We start from the raw sequence: 24,530 nt of genomic DNA on the forward strand, positions 1-24,530 counted from the left end.
GCCACAGAGCAAGACTCCTTCTCAAAAAACAAAACAAAACAGAATAAAAATTGGCTGGGCGTGGTGGCAGGTGCCTGGAATCCCAGCTACTCAGGAGGCTGAGGCAGGAGAATCACTCGAACCCAGGAGACTGAGGTTGTGTTGAGCTGAGACTGCACCACTGCACTCCAGCCTGGGCGACAAGAGCGAAACTCGGTCTCAAAAACAAGAATCATCATCATCAAATAAATAAAAAATAGAAGGAGCCATTTCCCCTGCAATGGGTGTGACATGCTTCTCAGCATGACTGTGGGCAGCAGCCGGCCCTTGCCCTGCAGTCCAGCTGCACCTGCTCCTGCCCCGGCCCCGGCTGACCGAGCTCTGTTTGTGTCTCCCCCGTTATCACCCAGCAACGGAGACCTAAACACAGCTGAGCCGCACAGACAAGGGCCTCCGGGTGGCAACCACACAAGTCCTCCTTCTGCAGAGAAAAAGACCTAAGTCCCGGGGATTGGGGGTCTCCTCTGCTCTGCACCCCACACCCCACCCCCCGAGGTCTCCGGCAGCACCGAGCTCGGCCGTGGGCCCTGGAGGAAGGAGGGAGACGCTGTGTCAAGGTTCCCCGCGGGTGGCACCCAGCGCCCTTCTCATTCGGAAGGTGGCACATTCTCCAGGCCTGAGGTCATGCTGGCTACGAGGGGGCCTGGCTCGTTTTTTGGAAGGGCAGGCACTGTGGAGGCTGTGGGGCTCCCGGCTTCTCCCCAGCTTCCTTCCTCCCCGACCAGCCCAGCGGAAAAGCAAAATTCCTCCTGCAGACCTCAGAGCTCCAGCATCTCCGGCATCCAACCGCCCCGGGCCTCTGCAAGCCGCCCTGACCGCAGATGCCAAGCGGGATGTCTAAATCGGGCGCGTGCATTCCTGCCGCACGGCGTGACCCCCGGTGAATCCCTGGCAGGGGGCGGCTGTCCTGGTCATGGAATGTGTGGACGGAATGTTGGGGCCAGGAGAGCTGTTGAAAGCTCGTCCCCGGCGCCCACCCAGACTCTGAGACTATTTCCAGGATGGGGGAGCGGACACGGCCCCTTTCGGCCCTCGGAATTCCTGGCGGGGCTGCCCAGCTGGCTTTGCAGAGAGGCAGAACCACAGCTGTGCTTTCCTGGGTGCTCTCTCCATTCTTATTTAAATCTCGCGGATCTAAAAGAAAAACCCTTTTCTATCTTCCTCTAGGAGGCTTGAGACTCTGTGCCTAGCGGGTCCGTGGTCCCCCAGCTCTATTTTCACAGAGCATTGATTTTTTTATTTTTATTTTTTTAGACAGAGTCTCGCTGTCGCCCAGGCTGGAGTGCAGTGGATCTCGGCTCACTGCAATCTCCGCCTCCCGGGTTCAAGCGATTCTCCTGCCTCAGCCTCCCGAGTAGCTGGGATTGGAGGCACCTGCCACCACACCCGGCTAAATTTTGTAATTTTCATAGAGATGGGGTTTCACCGTGTTGGCCAGGCTGGTCTTAAACTCCCGACCTCAAGTGATCCGCCTGCCTCGGCCTCCCAAAGTGCTGGGATGACAGGTGTGAGCTGCCGCGCCCGGCCGAAAAGGACTAATTTTATGCTATGTTTCACGTCAATACAAGTAAATAAGTAAATCAAACTTCAGCCCCCATCCCCACCTGAGAGGCCTCAGGGCCTCTGTTCCTGCAGGTCCCTGCACCTGGGACTCGGTTCATCCGTCCATCATCTATCCATCCATCGCCCACCCCTCTGCCACCTGTCTATCCTAGTACTGCCTGTCTATCCATCCATCTTCCATCTATCCACCCACTCATACATCCATCATCTGCCCATCTATCCATCAGCCACCCCTCTGCCATCTGTCTATCCTACTACTGTCTATCCACCCATCCATCATCCATGTATCCACCCGTTCATCCGTCCGTCATCTATCCATCCGTTCATCCATCCATCATCTATCCATCTATCCATCAGCCACCCCTCTGCCATCTATCCTACTACTGTCTCTATCCATCCATCATCCATCTATCCATTGGTTCATCCGTCCATCATCTATCCACCCGTTCATCCGTCCATCATCTATCCATCCGTTCATCCATCATCTGCCCATCTATCCATCAGCCACCCCTCTGCCATCTGTCTATCCTACTATCTATCCATCCATCATCCATCTATCCACCTGTTCATCCATCCATCATCTATCCATCCGTTCATCCATCCATCATCTATCCATCCATTCATCTGTCCATCATCTGCCCATCTATCCATCAGCCACCCCTCTGCCATCTGTCTATCCTACTATCTATCCATCCATCATCCATCTATCCACCTGTTCATCCGTCCATCATCTATCCATCCGTTCATCCATCCATCATCTATCCATCCATTCATCTGTCCATCATCTGCCCATCTATCCATCAGCCATCCCTCTGCCATCTGTCTATCCTACTATCTATCCATCCATCATCCATCTATCCACCTGTTCATCCATCCATCATCTATCCATTCATCCATCAGCCACCCCTCTGCCACCTATCCTACTACTGTCTCTCTATCCACCCATCCATCCATCATCCATCTATCCACCCGTTCATCCGTCCGTCATCTATCCATCTGTTCATCCATCCATCATCTATCCATCCGTTCATCCATCCATCATCTATCCATCCATCCATCAGCCATCCCTCTGCCATCTGTCTATCTTAGTACTGCCTGTCCATCCAACTTCCATCTATCCGTCCATTCATCTGTCCATCATCCACCCATCTATCCATCAGCCACCCCTCTGCCATCTGTCTGTCCTACTACTGTCTATCCACCCATCCATCATCCATCTATCCACCCGTTCATCCGTCCATCATCTATCCATCCGTTCATCCATCCATCATCTATCCATCCGTTCATCCCATCCATCATCTATCCATCCATCCATCAGCCATCCCTCTGCTATCTATCTATCTTAGTACTGCCTGTCTATCCATCTTCTGTCTATCCTACTTCCATGTATCCATACGTTCATCTGTCCATCATCTGTCCATCATCTGTCCATCTATCCATCAGCCATCCCTCTGCCATCTGTCTATCCTACTACCATCTCTCTATCCACCCATCATCCATCTATCCACCCATTCAAGCCATAGATTCCATTGAGCTATGGATTCCATTTAGAGAACCCATGTGACCAGGTCACGTGGCAGGATCTTGTTCAGAACCCCAAGGACGTCTGACGCTGGGCCCAGTGGCTCACACCTGTAGTCCCAGCACTTTGGGAGGCCGAGGTGAGACGACGGCTTGAGGCCAGGACTTTGAGACAGGCCAACACAGCAAGATGTCAACTATACACATTTTTTTTTTTAAACGGAGTCTCGCTCTTGTTGCCAAGGCTGGACGGAGTGCGGTGGCACAATCTTGGCTCAGTGCAACCTCCGCCTCCCGGGTTCAAGTGATGTCTGGCTAATTTTTTGTATTTTCAGTAGAGACAGGTTTTCACGATGCTGGCCAGGTGAGTCTCAAACTCCTGACCTCAAGTGATCCGCCCACGTCAGACTCCTAAAAGTGCTGGGATCACAGGCGTGAGCCACCGTCCCCAGCCTCGGACCCTATTTGGAAATAGCGTAGACATGAGATGAAACCCCATCTCTTTTTTTTTTTTTTTTTTTTTGGAGACGGAGTCTCGCTGTGTCGCCCAGGCTGGCATGCAGTGGCGCGATCTCGGCTCACTGCAAGCTCCGCCTCCCGGGTTCCCGCCATTCTCCTGCCTCAGCCTCCCGAGTAGCTGGGACTACAGGCGCCGCCACCTCGCCCGGCTAGTTTTTTGTATTTTTTAGTAGAGACGGGGTTTCACCGTGTTAGCCAGGATGGTCTCGATCTCCTGACCTCGTGATCCGCCCGTCTCGGCCTCCCAAAGTGCTGGGATGACAGGCGTGAGCCACCACGCCCGGCCAAAACCCCATCTCTAGAAAGAATACAAAAAATTAGCTGTGTGTGGTGGTGGGCGCCTGGAATCCCAGCTACTGGGGAAGCTGAGGCAGGAGAATCGCTTGAACCCGGGAGGCGGAGCTTGCAGTGAGCCGAGCTTGCACCACTGCCCTCCAGCCTGGGGGACAGAGCAAGACTCTGTCTCAAAAAAAAAAAAAAAAGTGTGTTTCTGCACGGAAATGCCTGACAGAGCCTTGAAGGTGGGGATTAAGAGTGAATCGCATTCCTGGGATTCTGGAACCAGAAAGTCACGGCAGCACTAACGCAGCGCGTGGCCGAGGCTTCCTGAAATCTGCTGCTCCCTGACCTCTGGGGCACGAAGAAGAGGCCTGAAAATAACCGGAACGGCTCCCGGACGGCAGCTGTTCTCCCCGGAGGCGTCCCTTCCACACAGGCTCCTTCGGAAGAAAAAGACGGCAGATGGTGCCCGCCCAGCGAGCCCACGGCCTCTTCAGTCCTGGAGGGTGTGTGTGTGCGGGGGGCGGGGGCAGGCGGAGACGGCCGTGGTGTCTGGGGCAGCCTCCTCCGGCCACTTCTCAGCAAGTCCCTCCGACCACGTCCGGATTTTCTGCTCACACGCAGTGCATTCGCTGTTGCAGTGACAGGGGGGTTGCCAGGGAGTAAAGTGACCACACATCGGCAGCTTAAAACAACAGGAATCCATCCTGTCCTTGTCCTGGACGTATTATGAGTCTGAGATGAAGGTGTCTCAGGGTCACACTCCCTCCAGAGGCTCTAGGGGAGGGTCCTTCCTGCCTCTCCCACCTCCTGGGGGCTCCAGGCATCCCTGGGCTTGTGGCCGCATCACTCCAGTCTCTGCCTCCGTCTCCACGTGGCCTCCTCCTCTGCGTCTGCGTCTCCTCTTCTGTGTCTCAGAAGGACACCCGTCATTGGATTCAGGACCGGTCCCACTCCAGGACGATCTCATCTCCAGGTCCTTCAGTTAATCACATCTGCAAGGACGCTATTTCCAAATAAGAAGCCAGGCCGTGGGCGGTGGCTCACACCTGTCATCCCAGCACTTTGAGAGGCCGAGGCGGACAGTTCCCTTGAGGTCAGCAGTTCGAGACCAGCCTGGCCAACGTGGCGAAACCCCGTCTCCACTAAAAATACAAAAATTAGCCGGGCGTGGTGGCAGGTGCCTGTCATCCCAGCTACTAGGGAGGCTGAGGCAGGAGAATCGCTTGAACCCGGGAGGCGGCGTTTGCGGTGAGCTGAGATTGCATCATTACACTCCAGCCTGGGCGACAGAGCAAAAACTACGTCTCAAAAAAAAAAAAAAAAAAGAAAAAAAAAAGAGAGAGAGACAGAGAGAGAGAAAAGAAAATGCCGTCTGCGTGTCCTTTGCAAACATTTCCTCCCAAAAGTCTCCTAGAATATGATAAAAAGCCACCGAGAATCTGGGTCCACTCGTCCCAGGCTCACAGTCTTTTCATTTCTGGCCGCCGATTCCCAGGCTTGACACGGTCCCACCCCCGGCTCTGAGCCCCGTCCGCACCCTGGAAGTCACAAACCTCATCTCACGGGCTGGCGACGGCCGTGTCGGCCGGGATGGGCTTCTGATCCTCCATCACCCCCAAAGATTTAATCTTCCCCTTTTCTAAATTCATCTTAGGCGATCGTTGCCAGGTGCACCCGGCCCAGCAACTTCTGACAAGGCGACCTCACCGGTCCCTGGAATCTCCGCGACTTCATGTAAACAGCGGCACGTGGCGGCCGCCTCTGGCCCTCGGCCCCGCATCCGTCGCCTGGTCTCGCTTCCATTAATTCTTCATTGGTGACCACACGACGTTTTTTTTTTTTTTTCCTTTTAAACGGAGATGTGATGAGTAAGGGAATCAGAGAAGGCCGGGGCCCTCGCCATGCAAGGCACATTTCGGCCCCCGATAGAATACTGAATGGCCTTCATTATTTCTTCCAGTAGCGGACGTCTGATGGCTGGAGCCGTGGTATTTCCACACGCCATCCATCCCCGCGGCCGCGGCGGCACGCTGAATATTCCGACTAAATTGGAACGTGTTCCCTGTGAATAAGGGATTTCATTCAACCCTGGAAGATACACCGTCTCCGGGGAGAGGAAACTGAGTTGAAGGTTTTGCTGAAGATCGTATTATCAAAACACAGAGTTTCTTTTCCTCGTCGTCAAAACCTGACACACGGCCGTGGGGGACCGACAGGCCAGCAGAGGATTCAATTAGAGATGAAAACGGAAATCGGGCCTTTTCCCACTTACCTTTTATTTTGCCAAGCAAGTGGCGGCGGAGGCCGCTCGGGACAAAAGCGGGGGCTCGTGTGAAGGGTTCCTGGTTTCTGGAAGATGGATGAGGACACGGCCTGAAGCAGTGACGAAGAGGCAGGAATATACCTTCACGGGCACGGTCTCTCCAGGGAGCTCATGAAAAGCCCCACAGCTTGCTCACGTCCCTGGGAACCCTGACACACAGCACCCTTTCCGTCCTGCCTTTCGCAGGTTTGGCAGGAGGCATCCGTCAGAATGCCTGGCCTCTTCCCGACACAGTTACGGTCTTTTTTTTTTTTTTTTTTTTTTTTTTTTGGAGGGAGTCTCGCTCTGTCGCCCAGGCCGGAGTGCAGTGGCGCCATCTCGGCTCACTGCAACCTCCGCCCCCACCGGGTTCAAGCCATTCTCTTGCCTCAGCCTCCCGGGTACCTGGGATTCCAGGTGCCCGCCACCACATCCGGCTAATTTTTGCATTTTTTTTTCTTTTTCCTGAGACGGAGTCTCGCTCTGTCGTCCAGGCTGGAGTGCAGTGGCCGGATCCCAGCTCACTGCAAGCTCCGCCCCCCGGGTTTACGCCATTCTCCTGCCTCAGCCTCCCGAGTAGCTGGGACCACAGGCGCCCGGCACCTCGCCCGGCTAGTTTTTTGTATTTTTAGTAGCGACGGGGTTTCACCGTGTTGACCAGGCTGGTCTCGATCTCCTGACCTTGTGATCCGCCTGCCTCAGCCTCCCAAAGTGCTGGGATTACAGGCGTGAGCCACCGCGCCCGGCCTAATTTTTGCATTTTTAATACAGACGGGGTTTCACCATATTGGCCAGGCTGGTCTCGAACTCCTGACCTTGTGATCCGCCCACCTCGGCCTCCCAAAGCGCTGGGATTACAGGTGTGACCACAGCACTCTGGGAGGCCAAGGCAGGAGGATCGCTTGGGGTCAGGAGTTTGAGACAAGCCTGGGCAACAAAGCAAGACGCCCACCTCTACAAAAAGATGCAAAAATTAGCCAGGTGTGGTGGCACATACCTGTGTTCCCAGCCACTTGGAGGGTGAGGTGGGAGGGTTGCTTGAGCCTGGGAGGTTGAGGCTACAGAGAACTATGATCACACCACTGCACTCCAGCCTGGGCGACAGACAGAGCAAGACCCTGTCTCAAAAATAAATAAATAAAGGCCGGGCGCGGTGGCTCACGCCTGTCATCCCAGCACTTTGGGAGGCTGAGGCGGGTGGATCACGAGGTCAGGAGATCGAGACCATCCTGGCTAACACGGTGAAACCCCGTCTCTACTAAAAATATAAAAAATTAGCCGGGCGAGGTGGCGGGCGCCTGTAGTCCCAGCTACTGGGGAGGCTGAGGCAGGAGAATGGCGTGAACCCGGGAGGCAGAAATTGGATTGAGCTGAGATCGCGCCACTGCACTCCAGCCTGGGCGACAGAGCGAGACTCTGTCTCCAAAATAAAAAATAAAAAACAGAGAAAAAGAAAAGAACCTTCACACAAAACTCATAGCTACTTTGAGAGAAAACTGACTTTACGTCAAACTTACGTGCATTTGTGGCTGCTTTGGAGTCAACTGACAGAAACAGAGATTATTTGTTTGTTTTGTTTTATTTTTGAGACAGAGTCCCGCTCTGTCGCCCAGGCTGGACTGCAATGGCATGATCTCGGCTCACTGCAATCTCAGTCTCCAGGGTTCAAGCGATTCTCCTGCCTCAGCCTCCCGAGTAGCTGGGATGACCGGCATCTGCTACCATGCCTGGCTGACATTTGTATTTTTAGTAGAGACGGGGTTTCACCGTGTTGGTCAGGCTGGTCTCGCTCTCCAGACCTCGTGATCCGCCCGCCTCGGCCTCCCAAAGTGCTGGGATGACAGGCGTGAGCCACCGCGCCCGGCCAGGATTTCTTTCTTTCTTTCTTTTTTCTTTTTTTAAGTCATCATGCGGAATGCAAGCAGCAGATATAAACTTGATCCCTGTTTGACCTCTCACTGCATACGCCTAGCTGGGAGCTTTGGGCCAGCCCAGGACCAGGGAGATCCTACACCTGCCAGGCGCTTCCTCTGGGGCATCTCCAGGTCTGGAGCTTTAGCGTTCGATCAACCACCCAGGGCTGCGGTGCGAAGGCCGACTGATATCCAGAGCACGTCATGCAGGGGGTGAGTTTGCACTTCTGAGCAGCTGCAGGTGTGTGAACCTCACAACGTGGGGCCCTGTGGGCTGCAGAGGCTGTGGCCACACAGGACACCCGGGCTCAGGTGGGTGAAGGGAGGAGCTGCTCTCCCTCTACAACCGTCGTGGCTCCCACCTTCCTCACCCCCCAAGGAAGCTCCGGGATCTTCCTCTCTACTCTTCCCTCCCCGTTCTCGCTTTTTATTTTTACTTATTTTTTTGAGATGGAGTCTCGCTCTGTCGCCCAGGCTGGACTGCAGTGGCACGATGCCGGCTCACCGCAACCTCCGCCTCCCGGGTTCAAGCGATTCTCCCGCCTCAGCCTCCCAAGTAGCCAGGATGACGAGCACCCGCCATCATGCCCAAGTAATTTTTGTAGATACGGGGTTTCACCCTGTTGGTCAGGCTGGCCTCGAACTCCTGACCTCAGGCGTTCCCCCGGCACCTCGGCCTCCCAAAGTGCTGGGATGACAGGTGTGAGCCACCACGTCTGGTTGCTTTTTAAAAATTAATGCTTTTAAGGACAGGGTCTTTCACTCCTGCCTAGGCTGGAAAGCGGTGGTGAGATCTCGGTTCACTGAATCCTCAACCTCCCAGGCTCAATCGATCTTCGCACCTCAGCCTCCCGAGTAGCTGGGACCACAGGTGCACACGACGATGTCCAGCTAACTTTTTTACATTTTCTCTAGAGATGGGGTCTTGCCATGTTGCCCAGGCTGGTCTTGACCTCCTGGGTTCAAACAATCCTCCTGCCTCGACCTCCCAAAGTGCTGGGATGACAGGCGTGAGCCATTGCACCCGGCCTGCCCTCACCGTTGTCTCCCCAGGACGATTCCGCTGGCCACCCAGCAGCCCTGCAAGACGGACAGACCCAAACGGGCAGGGCGTCCATCCTGCTGTAGGGCAGCTTGGATAATTGGAGCTGGCCACATGCCAGCAAGCTCTGCACACCTCACGCCCTGCCAGCCTGGGGGCCCGACAGCACCTCTTTGTTCTCCCACAGCGGAGCCTGCGCCGAGGCCCCAGCGCACACTGAAGAAACATTCTGTTTCTGCCCTGAGTTTATTTCTGTCCTGTTGGCCCTGGGCCTCGCCACTGCGCCCCAGGACCCTGGCAGATAAAGCTCTCTTGTGCTAGCGTTGAAAGGAACCCTTCCCCCTCACAACCGCAGTGATGCCTCACACAGGGACTCAATGAACACCACGTTTGTTCTTTGAAAAGATGCCTGTGTAGGAGACACACTCTAAACAGAGATCTGTATTAATATATCCACTTCCCCGTAGAAATCACGGCGTCGCGCACACACACACACACACACACACACGTGTGCTTCCCGGTTAGTCAAAATAAGTTCACAGAATTCCTGCGTGATGCGGCTCTTCTGACCAAGAGCGCTCGGATTTTTATGTCCGGTCGTGGAACACAACCTGAGATTGAAATCAGGACGGACGCAACACAAAACCGTCGTTGATGAGTGACTGACGCCGGGCGCGGTGGCTCACGCCTGGAATCCCAGGAGGCCAAGACAGAGGCAATGGCAGGAGGAGGGCTTGAGGCCAGGAGTGTGAGACCAGCTTGGGCAACAGAGCCAGACCTTCTCCCTATCAACAACAAAATTAAAAATTAGCCAGGCATGGTGGCGTGTGCCTGTTGTCCCAGCTGCTTGGAAGGCTGAGGTTGGAGGATTGCTTGAGCCGGGAGATCAAGGCTGCACTGAGCTAAGATCGCAGCTTGGGTGACAGACCAAAACCCTGTCTCAAACGAACGAAAAGAGTTACTTAGGCCGGGCGTGGTAGCTCACGCCTGTAATCCCAGCACTTTGGGAGGCCGAGGCGTGTGGATCATTTGAGGTCAGGAGTGCGAGACCAGCCTGGCCGACATGGTGAAACCCCGTCTCTACCAAAAATACAAAAAATTAGCCAAGCGTGGTGACGGGCGCCTGTAATCCCAGCTGCTCAGGAGGCTGAGGCAGGAGGATCCCTTGAACCCAGGAGGCAGAGGCTGCAGTGAGCCGAGATCTCACCATTGCACTCCAGCCCGGGCAACAGAGCGAGGCTCCATCTCAATAAATAAATAAATACGTAAAACTCCAAAAAAGAGTTACTTATTGAGTCTAGCTGGATTGATGCAGCTCAGAAGTAGGAGACCCTGGCTCATAAAAGACCTTGAATTTACTCTAAAAGGGTGCAAACCCAGCTGAAACCCTATTTTGATAAAAACATGAATAAAAGGGGGGGGTGGGGAAGACGTAAAGGAAAGAGGTGCATGTGTGCCAGAGAGAGGATAATGCAATGTCTTGATGGACACTGTTGAAAGCACAAACAGACACAACTCCTGGGTCAAGTTATTTAAAGAACTAACGTCACATCCCCGGACGTAGACGATTTTTGCAATTTTCAAAGCAGTGGACGCTCATCCCAGCGCTCCAACGTTTACAGGGGTCCAACGCCTCCAACCTGTTTTTACTGTCTGATAAGCAAAGCTAACAGAAACGGGGCCCTTTGGGTCCCACGGAGCCCGTTATATTGAAAAGTTGCATTTATTTTTCCCCCGCGCGCTCCCGCAGGCCGCACGCTCGCTCCCGAGCTCGGCGGGCGCGCACCCCGCATGCTCGCTCGTTCCCGGTGCCTCCCACTGCGCAGGCGCACTCCCGTCCCCCAGCCCCGCCCGCTCACACACCCTCCAGCCTCTGCCTCGCGCCCCGCGGGCAGGCACTGCGCATGCTCACCCGACCGGCCTCCCGAACGAAGCGCCTCCACCGCTACGCACGGCGCATGCTCCATGCGGAGGCTGCCCCTCCCCTCGCTCTGGCAGGCACGCACTGCGCATGCTCGCATCTCCGCCGCTCTAAGGCCGCCTCGCCGCCATGGGCCGCACCTCTTAAATTCCTAAACGCAGAAAGGGCTCGGGCGGGACGGCCGCCACAGCCCCTCCTCCGTCCTGACCGCAGCCGCTTGGCCCCACCAAAGCCTCCTGCAAAGGCTCCGAGGGCCGCGGTGCGCGCGGGGGCCAGCGGCGGCGTCGCCCGGTGATGACGTCGTCGCGATGACGCGGCGCAGTGACGTGAACGCGGGCGCCGTTGTTTGGGACGCGCCCGTTTTGAAGCTGCCCTGAGCGGCGCGGGCCGGACCGCGCCCCGTCCTCGGTCTCCCCGAACCCCGCGAGTCTGCCCAGTTCCCGAGGCGCGGGCCCTGTTCCCTGCGCCGCGCCCCCTCAGCGGGCGGGGCTCGCATCCCCCGGGTCCGTCCGGGCCGGACCGAAGCCCCCGGGGCGGGGTGCGGGCGTTCCGGGGCGCCCCGGGCCCAGCCCCCGCCATGCCGCCCGGCAAGGTCCTGCAGCCGGTGCTGAAGATGAAGGTGGACGAGCTGTTCCTCTACTGGCTCAGCGAGGCCGGCACGCAGCGGATGCTGCAGGACTGCCTGCGCCGGATCAAGGCGCCCGGGCGGGACCCGCCGACCGCGGGGGACGGGGAGCTGCCCGGGGTGTGGCCCGCAGCCCCGCTCGCCGCCCCCAGACCCGGCGGGCTCGACCTCGCGGCAACCCCCGGCCCGGGCCCCGCGCTGCCCCTGGGCGCCGCCTCCAGCCCCAGGAACGCGCCCCACGCTCGAGGCACCCGTAGATCCGCAGGGACGAGAGTAGTAAGTGACTCTTCCTTCTGCTAACACCTGCGCAGGTGGCTCTGGAAGCTTAGCGGACGCGTGGCTGCGCGGTGGAGGCAGGTGGGAGAGCGTCAGACCCCAAAACGGTTTCATATTGAGTCTGTTCCCCGCCCCGACCCGCCCCCCCCCACACACACACAGAAAGTTGCACCTGCTGAACATTCCGTCGTTGACAGTTGTCACCTAAATATCACACAATTTATAAAGGTACAAAGGCTTTCTTCCTCTTTATTTGATGCTATTCTATTCCATTCTCTTTATTTTATTTTAATTTAATTTAATTTTATCGTGAGACGGGGTCTTGCTCTGTCGCCCGGGCTGATGGCCCGATCTCGGCTCACTGCAACCTCCGCCTCCCGGGTTCAAGCGATTCTCCTGCCTCAGCCTCCCGAGGAGCTGGGATGACAGGCACCTGCCACGACGTCCGGCTCATTTTTGTATTTTTACTAGAGATGGGGTTTCACCATATTGGCCAGGCTGGTCTCGAACTCCTGACCTCAAGTGATCCGCCCGCGTCCGCCGCCCAAAGTGCTGGGATGACAGGCGTGAGCCACCGCGCCCGGCCCCTTTTTTGTTTATTTGAAATTTTTTTTTTTTTTTTTTTGAGACGGAGTCTCGCTCTGTCGCCCAGGCTGGAGTGCAGTGGCCGGATCTCGGCTCACTGCAAGCTCCGCCTCCCGGGTTCACGCCATTCTCCTGCCTCAGCCTCCCGAGTAGCTGGGACTACAGGCGCCCACAACCGCGCCTGGCTAATTTTTTGTATTTTTAGTAGAGACGGGGTTTCACCGTGGTCTCGATCTCCTGACCTTGTGATCCGCCCGCCTCGGCCTCCCAAAGTGCTGGGATTACAGGCGTGAGCCACCGCGCCCGGCCTTTATTTGAAATTTTTTTGGAGATAGGGTCTTGTTCTGTCTCCTAGACTGGAGTGCAGTGGCACAAACAGCTGGACTTCCTGCCTCAGCCTCCCCAGTAGCTGGGATTACAGGCCTGCACCATCACGCCAGGCTAATTTTTGTGTTTTTTTGTTTGTTTTTGTTTCTAGACAGGAGGTCTTGCTATGTTCCCCAGAGTACTGTATTTCTTAAACGTCATTTAATTTCACAGAAGGTGATTATTCACTGCAGGTGAGATGCACAGCCTCCGGCTAATGTGCTTGTAATCTCAGCTAAGCCGGGAGGCTGAGGCAGGAGAATCACTAGAAGCTGGGAGGCTGAGGCTGCACTCTAGCCTGGGCAACAGAGCAAGACTCCATCTCGGAAAAAACAAAACAAAACTAAACTAAAAGCAAGCACTTGGGGGGAAGAAAAGATGAGACAGGAATTTATGCTCAGTGGGTTGGCCAAGTGTATGTATGCAAGAAGTTACAGGAAGCGCTATGGATTTTCACCAAGGGAGTCCTGACACATGGGTGTTGAACAAATATGCATGTTACCTACTCCCAAGTTGATATTGCAGTGGAGACTTAACATTTAAAGGCAGTATAGTTAGGCCCCCCCAGGTCAAAAGGTGAAGCAAGTTTGCAGCCCCTCTAAACCTGCCAGAACCAGTCCGTGGTAGGTGGTTATCAGGATAAAGTGATTGCAATCAGTCTCTTTTTTTTTTTTTTTTGAGACGGAGCCTTGCTCTATCGCCCAGGCTGGAGTTCAGTGGCACCATCTGGGCTCACTGCAAGCTCCGCCTCCCGGGTTTACGCCGTTCTGCCTCAGCTTCCCGAGTAGCTGGGACTACAGGCGCCCACCGCCACCAAACCTGGCTATTTTTTTGTATTTTAGGTAGAGATGGGATTTCACCTTGTTAGGATGATCTCAATCTCTTGAGCTCGTGATCTGCCCACATCGGCCTCCCAAGGTGCTGGGATGTGCCCGCCGACAGCAGTGTATTTTTAAAAATGCTTCCTGTCGTTTTATATTATGCAGTTTAAGCCTGAAATACTCAGAATATTCCCTTGGAACTTGTTTATACCATTTGAAATTTTTTCAGCTCAACACTAGCCTCCCATCAGCAGCACTAATAAGCATGTCACGCAGTGATTATTTATGTAACACCATAGTTTTCCAGCCCCAATGGTCCAGCCTCTACTTGCTGAGGGAGAGGTGGGTGGCAATCCGAGGTGAGCTCCTTGGGTTCTAAATTCCTGGTGGTTGTCCGACGTGTTCTGATCGATCTAGAACGTTTTCCAAAAGTACGTGTGGATGAAAACGTGAACCAGAAATGGAGGCAGCTTGGAGACCGCCTGGCTCAGGCCCTCCCGATCCCGATCCAGGAGGGGACTCAGGGCCCCAGGACGCATCTCTTGAGCTCCGGCCCAATGTGCTCTCCCGGTTGCCGATGAGCTGCCATTTTGTCGTTAAACGTGTTGAATGACAGCCAGACACTAAGGTAAATGCTTGAATGTTGTGACTTTGCATGAATTCTCCTACGGCTGGGAATATCGACAGAAGGTCAGGTCTGTGCAAACAAGGCCGTCTGGGTGCATGGGAAAAGATGATATATTCTGTACATCGGGCAACAAGCCTCTAACAAGAGGAAATTAAGTTCCGAAGGTGTTCACAGCAGGGAGAGGTCGTTTCTCTCCTGGAGAAAGTTTTGAGGAGGAAGTGAGTAGCGGGACTTGGGAAATGCACTGAGTTTATTGGGTATGGGGGCGCAGGACCAAGGGAGGCCGCTCCAGGAGGGATGACGGGCAGAGTGTGAAAATGAGACCAGGCACAGTCGCTCATGCCTGTCATCCCAGCACTTTGGGAGGCTTAGGCGGGTGGATCACCTGAGGTCAGGAGTTCAAGACCAGCCTGGCCAACACGGTGAAACCCCATCTGCACCAAAAATACAAAAATGAGCCAGGCATGGTGGTGCGTGCCTGTAATCCTAGCTACTCAGGAGGCTGAGGCAGGAGAATCACTTGAACCCGGGAGGCGGAGGTTACAGTGAGCCGACATTACACCACTGCACCCCAGCCTGGACAACAGAGAGACTCTGTCTCAAAAAAAAGAAAAAAAAAAAGAAAAAGGGTAAGATGTTCAGGTCGTGTTGAGCGACTGGAGTGGTCTAACGAGAGAAGCAGAAGGAAGGATGCGTGTGGATCATGGCGTGGCGCCCGTGACTGAGCTTGTCTGGGACCTCAAGTTTGCTTTAAACGTGTCTTCCTGTTTGGGACCCGTGGCTGGCTTCAGAAGTGAATAACTTAGAAGGATGTGTCTGTTCATTGGGACAAAAGGGATGCGGAAAAGATTTTCATAAATGAAACAGCTTTTTCTCACCCACACAGGTACAAGATTGGGTATGAGCTGTCGGGAGGGTTTGTTCTAGGTCCGTTGGACTCCCCAGGCAAAGGTGAAAGGGAAGGCATGTCCGTTGTGAAAACATTATGTGGCACTTTCAAAGCGGACGTAACCAGCGCTGCCGTGGCTGTTTTACGTCATCTGCACCTTCACCGTTCCTGAGCAGAGAGATTGCACTGTGTGTTTGAAAGCGGTGCTTGCAATGGCTCCCTCCCATCTCTGGGGAAGAGACACCCGTCGTACAAATTAGAAAATGTGAGCGTTGGCCGGGTGCGGTGGCTGAATCCCAGCACTTTGGGAGGCCGAGGAGGGAGGATCACTTGAGGCCAGGAGTTTGCGCCCAGCCTGGGCAACATAGCGAGACTCCCCCGTGTCTATAAAATAATAAAATCAGCCAGGCATGGTGGTTCATGCCTGAAGTCCCAGCTGCTTGTGAGGCTGAGGCAGGAGGGTCCCAGGAGTTCGAGGCTGCAGTGAGCTATGTCTGTGCCACTGCACTCCCGCCGGGGCAACAAAGTGAGACCCTGTCTCTAAAAAAAAAAAAAAGAAAAGGAAAGGAAATGCCAGTATCGATGGGCTGATGATGCAAGCCAGGGTGCTTCTGCTGGGGGCACCCTAAATGCACCTTTAAAGTAAGTTGTTACAAGGGGAAGTAAGAACTTCATGTCGATGACCTGCTTTTTTTTTTTTTTTTTTTTTTTTTTTTTGAGGTGGAGTTTCGCTCTTGTCTCCCAGGCTGTGGTGCAATGTCACAGTCTCAGCTCCCTGTAACCTCCACCTGCTGCAGTTCAGATGATTCTCCTGCCTCAGCCTCCCAGGCAGCTGGGACTACAGGTGCCCGCCACTACACCTGGCTAATTTTTGTATTTTTAGTAGAGACGGGGTTTCACCATGTTGGCCAGGCTGGTCTTGAACTCCTGACCTCAGGTGATCCGCCCGCCTCGGCCTCCCAAAGTGCCGGGATGACAGGCGTGAGCCACCGCGCCCGGCCGTGTTCCAAAAGCCTTGTACGGAAAGAGGAAACGTGGCAGTAAAGTCCGCAGGGGCGTGTGTCACCCGGCGTGACAGGACGGGGCGCGTGGCCTGAGCGTGAGGATCGCACCTCCATGGGCTGGCTGCCCCCACATTTCGGGTTTGATCTTTGACTTTGGGAGGGAGATCGCAGGAGGTTGGCTCCTAATCTGGTTCCCCCAGCTGCGTTTGGGAGGCCGTCCGTGTGTGGTGATGGTCTGAACTCAACGGGCGGCACCTCTGCTCTGTGAGTTTGCGCCCCGCATGGTTGGGGACTGGGCGGCGCCTCTGCCCTGTGCCCTGTGAGTCTGCGCCCCGCATCGTGGGGGACTGGGTGGCGCCTCTGCCCTGTGCCCTGTGAGTCTGCGCCCCGCATCGTGGGGGACTGGGCGGCGCCTCTGCCCTGTGCCCTGTGAGTTTGCGCCCCGCATCGTGGGGGACTGGGAGGCGCCTCTGCCCTGTGAGTTTGCGCCCCCGCATCGTGGGGGACTGGGCGGCGCCTCTGCCCTGTGAGTTTGTGCCCCGCATCGTGGGGGACTGGGCGGCGCCTCTGCCCTGTGCCCTGTGAGTTTGCGCCCCGCATCGTGGGGGACTGGGAGGCGCCTCTGCCCTGTGAGTTTGTGCCCCGCATCGTGGGGGACTGGGCGGCGCCTCTGCCCTGTGCCCTGTGAGTTTGCGCCCCGCATCGTGGGGGACTGGGCGGCGCCTCTGCCCTGTGAGTTTGCACCCCACATCGTGGAGGACTGGGCGCACTTATTTAAATCGTCTCCTGGTGGTTTGAGCACACTGCCTCTGGGGCTGTCTTTAAGCTTCTGTTTGGAGACTTAGAGGGGGTCAGAGGCCGACTTCTGAATCCTCAAGGACAGTAGGGAAATGAGAAGGATGGAGGGATGCAGGGACGGCTGGAGAAGGGAGAGAGGTGGAAGAGAAGGACGTGGAGAGGGGCGTCCCCCTAAGAGGAGTGGGAAGGGGCGTTGAGGGTGGGGAGCTGCGGTGGGCGTGAGAGGTGGTGTGGAAGGTTGCAGGAGAAGAGGCCAGTCTGAGATGGCTGCAGACTGCTGGTTCCAAGTCTAGGACACTCGGGAAAAGGAAAACGATGGAGACAGGAAACAGATCAGGGGTTAGGAGGGAGGGAGGGGTGCGTCGGTGCCACACGACGTTTTTCGGGGCAGGGGCTTCTCTGCATGACCGCACAGTGGTAGATCCGTGTCATTCTGCGTTTCTGCAGACTCAACAGAGTGTGCGGCAGCGGGAGAGCCCCGTGCACGCTGTTGCCTCGGGGTGATAATGACCCGTCCAGGGAGGTTCATTGACTGTAACGGGCACAGGCGGTCACGCAGGACCTTCCTGATCGGGGACCCGGGATGTGGCCAGTTTCTGACCGTCAGCCCGCAGGTGTCCTGTCTCCTTCCCGGTGGGATGACGGTGCAGGCCCCGGAAGCTCAGCTCATCCTCGGTTAACGTGGCCCGTCCCCCTTTTCCACCGCCCCTCTTTTCTTGTTCTGAATACAGTCGCAAGCCAGTGCAGTTACCACAGTGAGCAGCGGCGGAGAAGACGAGATCCTGGATGCCCACTGCAGCTTAGCTGGATTCTAGAAACTCTTCAAGTTTGGGGAGGGGCGGAGATGCAGGCGTGCCCTGATGCTGGGGCTCCCGGGGCCTGCCGTGCGTGTGTTTGTGGAGGCGCAGCTGCACCTGGCGCGCCCTGGGCTCTGGAGGGGCGGGCCGGAGCGGGCACCGAGCCTGCAGCCAGCTCTGGTGTTGTCATGGGCCGGGGGGGGACCCTATTTCTCGGGGGGAGCGCCTTCGACTGGGTCCCCAGGCTCTCCTCTCGGGGACCTGTTGGTGCGCGCTCCGCCCGGGCTCTCCTCTCGGGGACCTGTTGGTGCGCGCTCCGCCCAGGCTCTCTCGGGGACCTGTTGGTGCGCGCTCCGCCCAGGCTCTCTCGGGGACCTGTTCGTGCGCGCTCCGCCCAGGCTCTCTCGGGGACCTGTTGGTGCGCGCTCCGCCCAGGCTCTCTCGGGGACCTGTTGGTGCGCGCTCCGCCCGGGCTCTCCTCTCGGAGACCTGTGGTGCGCGCTCCAGGGCGAGCCACGTGACCGCGCAGAAAGCGCCCCCTGCCCTGCGGGACGGCCCAGCCCGGAGCGAACGGGGAGAGGAGAGGAGAGGACCGGGGGGAGCGGAAGGCAGTGCAGGGAGCGGAGAAGGAGGAGAGGAGAGCAGCGCCGGGGGCGGCCGGGTCTGCACAGTCGCGGGTCAGGAGGGGCGGCCGCCGCCACCCCCGGCGCCATGAGCCCTCCTCAGCCAGAGGAATGCGCGCGGCGCGGGCCCCGGCCCCAGAGCGCCTGGCGGGCGACGCATGGAGCGCGCTGAGCCCGGGCCCCGCCTGCAGCGCCCCGCCGGCCCCGGCCCGGCCCTGCCCCGAGAGCGCAGCGCCCGGCCCGGCCCGCGGAGAGCCCTGCGCGCCGACGGCATGCGGCTCCGCGAGCGCTCGCTGCGCCAGGACCCCGACCTGCGCCAGGAGCTGGCCTCGCTGGCCCGCGGATGCGACTTCGTGCTGCCCTCGCGGTTCAAGAAGCGGCTGAAGGCCTTCCAGCAGGTCAGCCCCGCGCGCCCCGCGGCTGCCCCACACCGGGCGAGGCCTCCCGGCCCCGCGCGGGCCCCCCTCGCCGCTGCTGGCCGTGCACCCGCTGTCGCGTGGCGGGGACCGAACCCCAGATTTTCAGCACCAGTCGCGGGCGCGGGGGACCCGCTCGGGCCGCACACGCCGCCGAAAACCGGGTGCTGCTCGTTGGGAAGCTGTGCCAAGCTTGTTAGCAAACCCGGGCTTTGGAAAGAGCCCCCGCTTCTTTCCCGGGAGTTTTGGCTGTGAGTGCGCGCCTCGCTGGGATCCACCAAGGCAGGGGGGTGGGGGGGTGAGAACCGTCAGTGCCTGGGAGGCATCTCTGCAGGCAGATTTTTAATTTAAATAACACCTTGCGCCGCTGGTAACAAACCCCGGGAAACTCCTTCACCCTTTGTCAAGGCGTCGGGCGGGTGCACCTTCCCCGGCGTGACTGCAATGCCCCGCGTTCCTTCCCACTGGCTAACTGCTTCAAAAGAGTCGGTTGAGATATCGCTCACATACCGTGCTATTTATGCAGCGTGGTTTCAGTCAGTCACTTGCCGGCTTTGAAATTTATTTATTTTTACTTTTATTTATTATTTATTTATGTTGACACGTTGTCTCTCTGTTGCCCAGGCTGGAGTGCAGCGGCGCCATCTCGGCTCACTGCAACCTCCGCCTCCCGGGTTCAAGTGATTCTCCTGCCTCAGCCTCCGGAATAGCTGGGATGACAGGCACCTGCCACCAGGCCCAGCTAGTTTTTGCGTTTGTGGTAGAGACGGGGTTTCACCATGTTGGCCAGGCTAGTCTTGAACTCTTGACCTCAGGTGATCCGCCCACCTGGATCTGGGATTAGGGGCATGAGCCTCGGCCCCAGCCGGCTTTGAAATTTAATCTCAGTTCTCACTAGTGCTCAGGGAGGTAACATTTGTGTGTGCACGCCGTGTATATTGTATAAGTTAGTTTTACGAGTACCATGTGGTTTAAACGTGTAAGTCTTCCCGGGACAGCCCCGATATAATTTGAGAACTTAGGGTTTGGCTGTGGCCGAATCTGATCCGAGTCTCATCCAGGCAGGGGGTGCGTGGCGGGCGCCTCACACCCACGGGGTCCATCAGACCCACTTTTCACACTCGGTTCCAGGAGTCTGGAACTGGTGGCCTAAACCTCAAGTTGAACCAGAGCATCCTGCTTTTAGGGGGAGGGAGACCCACTTCTTTCTGTTGATATTTTAATTGAAATTTTTTCTCTCAGATCACATCAACTTTTACACTCCTTCAGAGTTTTGTCTGACCTCTGTCTTCCAGGTTTTGACATTTTGCCTGTAAGTGGATAAGGGCAAGGCTGGTTTTGTTAAAATGGTCTTAACCTGCAGACCATGAGAGTGAGAATCAGCCCCGTGCGGGATTTGCGTTAGACGGTGGCAGGTGCGTGTTTGCTGGTTGCAGAGTCAGGTGATGAGCTCGCCCGTGGCTGGATGAAGCAGCCCTTCTGCCCTAGAGCGGGGCCCTGGCTCTTCTGCGGGGGGCTGGGGTGACGATGCACCTCAGTGTCCACCTCCAGGAGGCAGAGCCCGTTCCCCACAGTCTGCGTCGTTTTAGCAGGACTGTTTGTTTTTTAAAAGTCACTTTTTGGGAAACCGTGAATTCCGTTTACAGAAGTTTGTTTCCTTTTACAGAGAATCGGTTTCCACGTGTTCAGGGAGTGAGGACAGACGTTGTGTGAAATGCGTGCTGTCTGAGGGGTGGTGGAGGAATCACGGGCTTATTTTGGGGTATTTGTGGGGGCGGTGCTGGGAGACAAGCGGGCGTTTCCTGTCTGCTTTCACTCCCCGCGTGAACGTGGGCTCTGTCAGGTCCCCCCAGTTGGACACACCCTCAGGAGGGTTGTCGGGGAGCATCGGCGTTGGAGCCACTGGACGTGTCTGGGGGCCGCGCCTCCGCCCTGGGACGCTGCAGGCTGGGCAGCACGGTGCTGTCTCAGGGGTCCCGTGACAGGCACAGCCTTCCGCGGCTGACGTAGACTCTGCAGCCACGAGCCTCTGGTGGGTGCTCCTGAGCTTGTTCTTCCGAATGTGCAGACGTCCCGCCTGGGCTTCTGTTCCTGCAAACCCCCTGGCGGATGCTCCCTGCCCGGCTGGTGAACCCCGGCTCCTCCTCCTCCCGGTCACTGCCCACTTCCCAGTCACCGGCATCCTTGCCAAACCAAACCCGGTTTGGGGGGGTCAGCGACCGCCAGCCTTGGGAGGGGAACAGCATGCGTTCACGCCGTGGGTCCGGGGAGCCCCGTGTGACGACCGCGTGTTACACGTACTCTCGCCGTGGGTCCGGGCAGCCCCGTGTGACGACCGCGTGTTACACGGCACACGCTCTCACTGTAGGACCCAGCGTGTACCTGGAGCGTGGCCATGCAGCTGCCTGGCCAAGCTCTTCTTGCTGGAGCCACTCTGCCTGCGTCTGTGCCCAGGGATTCTCGGGCCTCCTGTCCCCGGGCAACAGCAGGACCGCTCAGACCTTGTTCCCAGCCCAGGACAGCTGTGCTGCCCCAGCCTGGCCCTCCCTGCCTGGGGAGTGACTCTCCCGCTCCCCACACACTGGTTCACACACAGATGCTCCTCTTCACCGGTCCTGGTCACACAGACACTGTCCAGCGTCCCCACGGGGTCCTGCGGGCGGACGCACAGACCCTGCACAGCACCGTCCACGGCTGAAAGCGCCGTGCCCAACGCGGCAGCCCCGCTGTGGTTGGAGCCGACTTCGGCGTGGTGGCAGCCTGGGCTCTGGGCATCCCCGACGCACCCGCTCTCACCGCCAGAGCACGTGCTGTTCCCCTCCCAGGGCCCGTGGTCGCTAGAACCCTTGCAGCCTTTGGTCTGGCCGGGATGCCGCCCAGGATGCCGCTCCCTGGGCAGTGGCAGGGAGAAGGTAGAGCGGGTTCCCCACCTGGCAGGGAGCCGCAGCGCAGCGAGGGGGGTTAACAGGAAACAGAAGCCCGGGCGGGAATACCCACACACAAGACCAGGCTCAGGAGTATCCGCCAGGGGCTTGTGGACGCAGGGAGGGGCCAGATCCTCCCCTCGCTGTGGTGCCCAGCATCCACTGTCCCCCCCGGCTGGTGGACAGAATGACCCCCACGTCCCCCGGCCCAGCCTTCCGAGCTCTGTGGAGACTCACACCTCACTGCAGCCGTGCGTGCAGGTGCCAGCGCCTGGGCCGCAGGGGTGGGTGCAGGTGCCGGCGCCTGGGCCGCAGGGGTGGGTGCAGGTGCCGGCGCCTGGGCCGCAGGGGTGGGTGCAGGTGCCGGCGCCTGGGCCGCAGGGGTGGGTGCAGGGCACCCCCAGTGTCTCTCGGCGTCCGTCGAGGCCCCGTGGCTCGGCCGCAGTCGTGTGTCTGAGTGAACGTTAGCCCCGTGAGCTCTGGCCGACTCAGACACGTGGACCTGCTGCGTTTCCGTGTTGATCCCTCCACAGCGGTTCTCCGTCTTTGCTAGAGAGGGGATTTTTAAACCCACACGCGGGGCCTGACTCTCTCGCCTCCGTGTTCGGCTCCTCTGTGTAAACACCGACGTTTTTGACTCCGTGTTTAGCCGTCCAGCGTGTGGTTTGCAGGTGTAGCTGGCAGCGCTCTACCAGCCCTCGCAGAGGGTCCCTGGCAGTCGAGTGCTGGGCGGAGAAGAATGCTCAGAGCTTGCAGCGGGCCCTGCCTTCCAGGGGGTGGCCGCCATCTGGGTGGGCGAGGGGCTCGGCTGGAGTGCATGAGTGTGGGTCCCGGTCGAACCCCTCCTCCCATCCCACAGCCTCCCGTGCTTCCGCCTCGCGCTGCAGGCTGGGGGCTCCTGGGGACGCGGCTGTGTGTTGCAGCCTCTACTGAGCGTGCCTTCCGCCGGCCCCCTGCTGCTCCGGCACCTCCCCTGTGGCCTTGACCGTGGTGTCTGGTGCCGCTGGGGTTGGGGCGAGGGTCCTTCCTGCTGGTCACCGCGCCTGGCCTGCTGTGCGCACCCTCTGCACACGCGGGGGTCCCGCCCGCGGCTGGTGTCACCAGAGGACGTGTGACCGTTGCACGTGGCCTGTGTTCTCGGGAAATTCACCTGCACTCATCAAGCGCTTGAATTTCTGTTTCTGCAACAGGCGGCATATCGGTGTTAGGCTCAGCCTTTGTGTTTGGTCGTATATGGACGTGTTTTGCAACACTGTGGGTGTGCTGTGGGAGGGCGACACGTATCTGTGGCTACTGGAATTGTGACGAGTCAGGGAGCTGCCGTCTCCGTGCCCTCAACAGAAATAGCTTGTCGGGAGGCAGGGCCTCGCCTTGATCGGTGTGCTTCGGGTGGCGGGCGCTTGACGAAGCACTTTGTAAAGTCCACGTGTGGAGGAGGATTTAAAGTGGGTGGCCGGGCCGCCCGAGGCCCCTCTGGTTTGTCTGAACTGTTTAACGAAGAGGCAGCTGACTTTAGAATTCTTCTTCCACATCCCGGCAGCTGTTTTTGCTCCTTGTGTGTTTACCGTGGATGCCTGGCCTCCCCGGCTACGCTCGGGGCAGGGCCGCAGTCCCTGTGATTCCTTCACAGTCCACTGAGACCTGCTGCTCGGCCCGAGAGGCGGCCATTTCTCAAGTGCGCTGTGCGTGTTGAAAAGAATGTGTGCCCTGCAGCTGTGCTGGGGCCGAGTCTATTTCTGTCCATGAGATTAAACTTGTAAATCCCGAGCCTGCATGGGTGGCTGTGCTGTTTGTTGTTCCGTCTCTCGTCTGTTGGTGCCCAGGGTGGGGGCCCCAGCTTCCCCCTGTCGGTGCCCAGGGTGGGGGTCCCGGCCTTCCCCGTGTCGGTGCCCAGGGTGGGGGCCCCAGCTTCCCCCTGTCGGTGCCCAGGGTGGGGGTCCCGGCCTTCTCCGTGTCGGTGCCCAGGGTGGGGGTCCCAGCTTTCCCCCCATCAGTGCCCAGGGCGGGGGTCCCGGCCTTCCCCGTGTCGGTGCCCAGGGTGGGGGTCCCAGCTTTCCCCCCATCAGTGCCCAGGGCGGGGGTCCCGGCCTTCCCCGTGTCGGTGCCCAGGGCGGGGGTCCCGGCCTTCCCTGCATCAGTGCCCAGGGCGGGGGTCCCGGCCTTCCCCCTGTCGGTGCCCAGGGTGGGGTCCCGGCCTTCCCTGCATCAGTGCCCAGGGTGGGGGTCCCGGCCTTCCCCGTGTCGGTGCCCAGGGTGGGGGTCCCAGCTTTCCCCCATCAGTGCCCAGGGTGGGGGTCCCGGCCTTCTCCGTGTCGGTGCCCAGGGTCGGTGGTCCCGGCCTTCCCCGTGTCGGTGCCCAGGGTGGGGGTCCCAGCTTTCCCCCATCAGTGCCCAGGGTGGGGGTCCCGGCCTTCTCCGTGTAGGTGCCCAGGGTGGGGGTCCCGGCCTTCCCCGTGTCGGTGCCCAGGGTCGGTGGTTCCGGCCTTCCCCGCGTCGGTGCCCAGGGTGGGGGTCCCGGCCTTCCCTGTGTCGGTGCCCAGGGTCGGTGGTCCCGGCCTTCCCCGTGTCGGTGCCCAGGGTGGGGGTCCCAGCTTTCCCCCATCAGTGCCCAGGGTGGGGGTCCCGGCCTTCTCCGTGTCGGTGCCCAGGGTCGGTGGTCCCGGCCTTCCCCGCGTC

At 58.2% G+C, this 24,530-nt stretch overlaps 1 protein-coding gene across 3 annotated transcripts in view; it reads left to right on the forward strand.

Annotated features, from left to right (window-relative positions):
• The window catches only part of LOC126947137 (serine/threonine-protein phosphatase 2A regulatory subunit B'' subunit beta), a 209,458-nt gene that overhangs the window by 158,497 nt on the left and 26,431 nt on the right, over positions 1-24,530 (forward strand). The window contains exon 2 of one of the 3 annotated variants that reach the window (XM_050777760.1): positions 18,652-18,912. In XM_050777760.1, coding sequence (XP_050633717.1) covers positions 18,673-18,912 — 240 coding nt within the window. In that variant the 5' untranslated portion in view covers positions 18,652-18,672. Of the gene's footprint in view, positions 1-11,167; positions 12,004-12,667; positions 14,404-18,651; positions 18,913-24,530 lie in introns of those variants that run through there. The other 2 variants (XM_050777759.1, XM_050777761.1) reach the window with 2 other exon arrangements.

The sequence above is a fragment of the Macaca thibetana genome, chromosome Y, assembly GCF_024542745.1.
Source record: "Macaca thibetana thibetana isolate TM-01 chromosome Y, ASM2454274v1, whole genome shotgun sequence".
NCBI lineage: Eukaryota > Metazoa > Chordata > Mammalia > Primates > Cercopithecidae > Macaca > Macaca thibetana.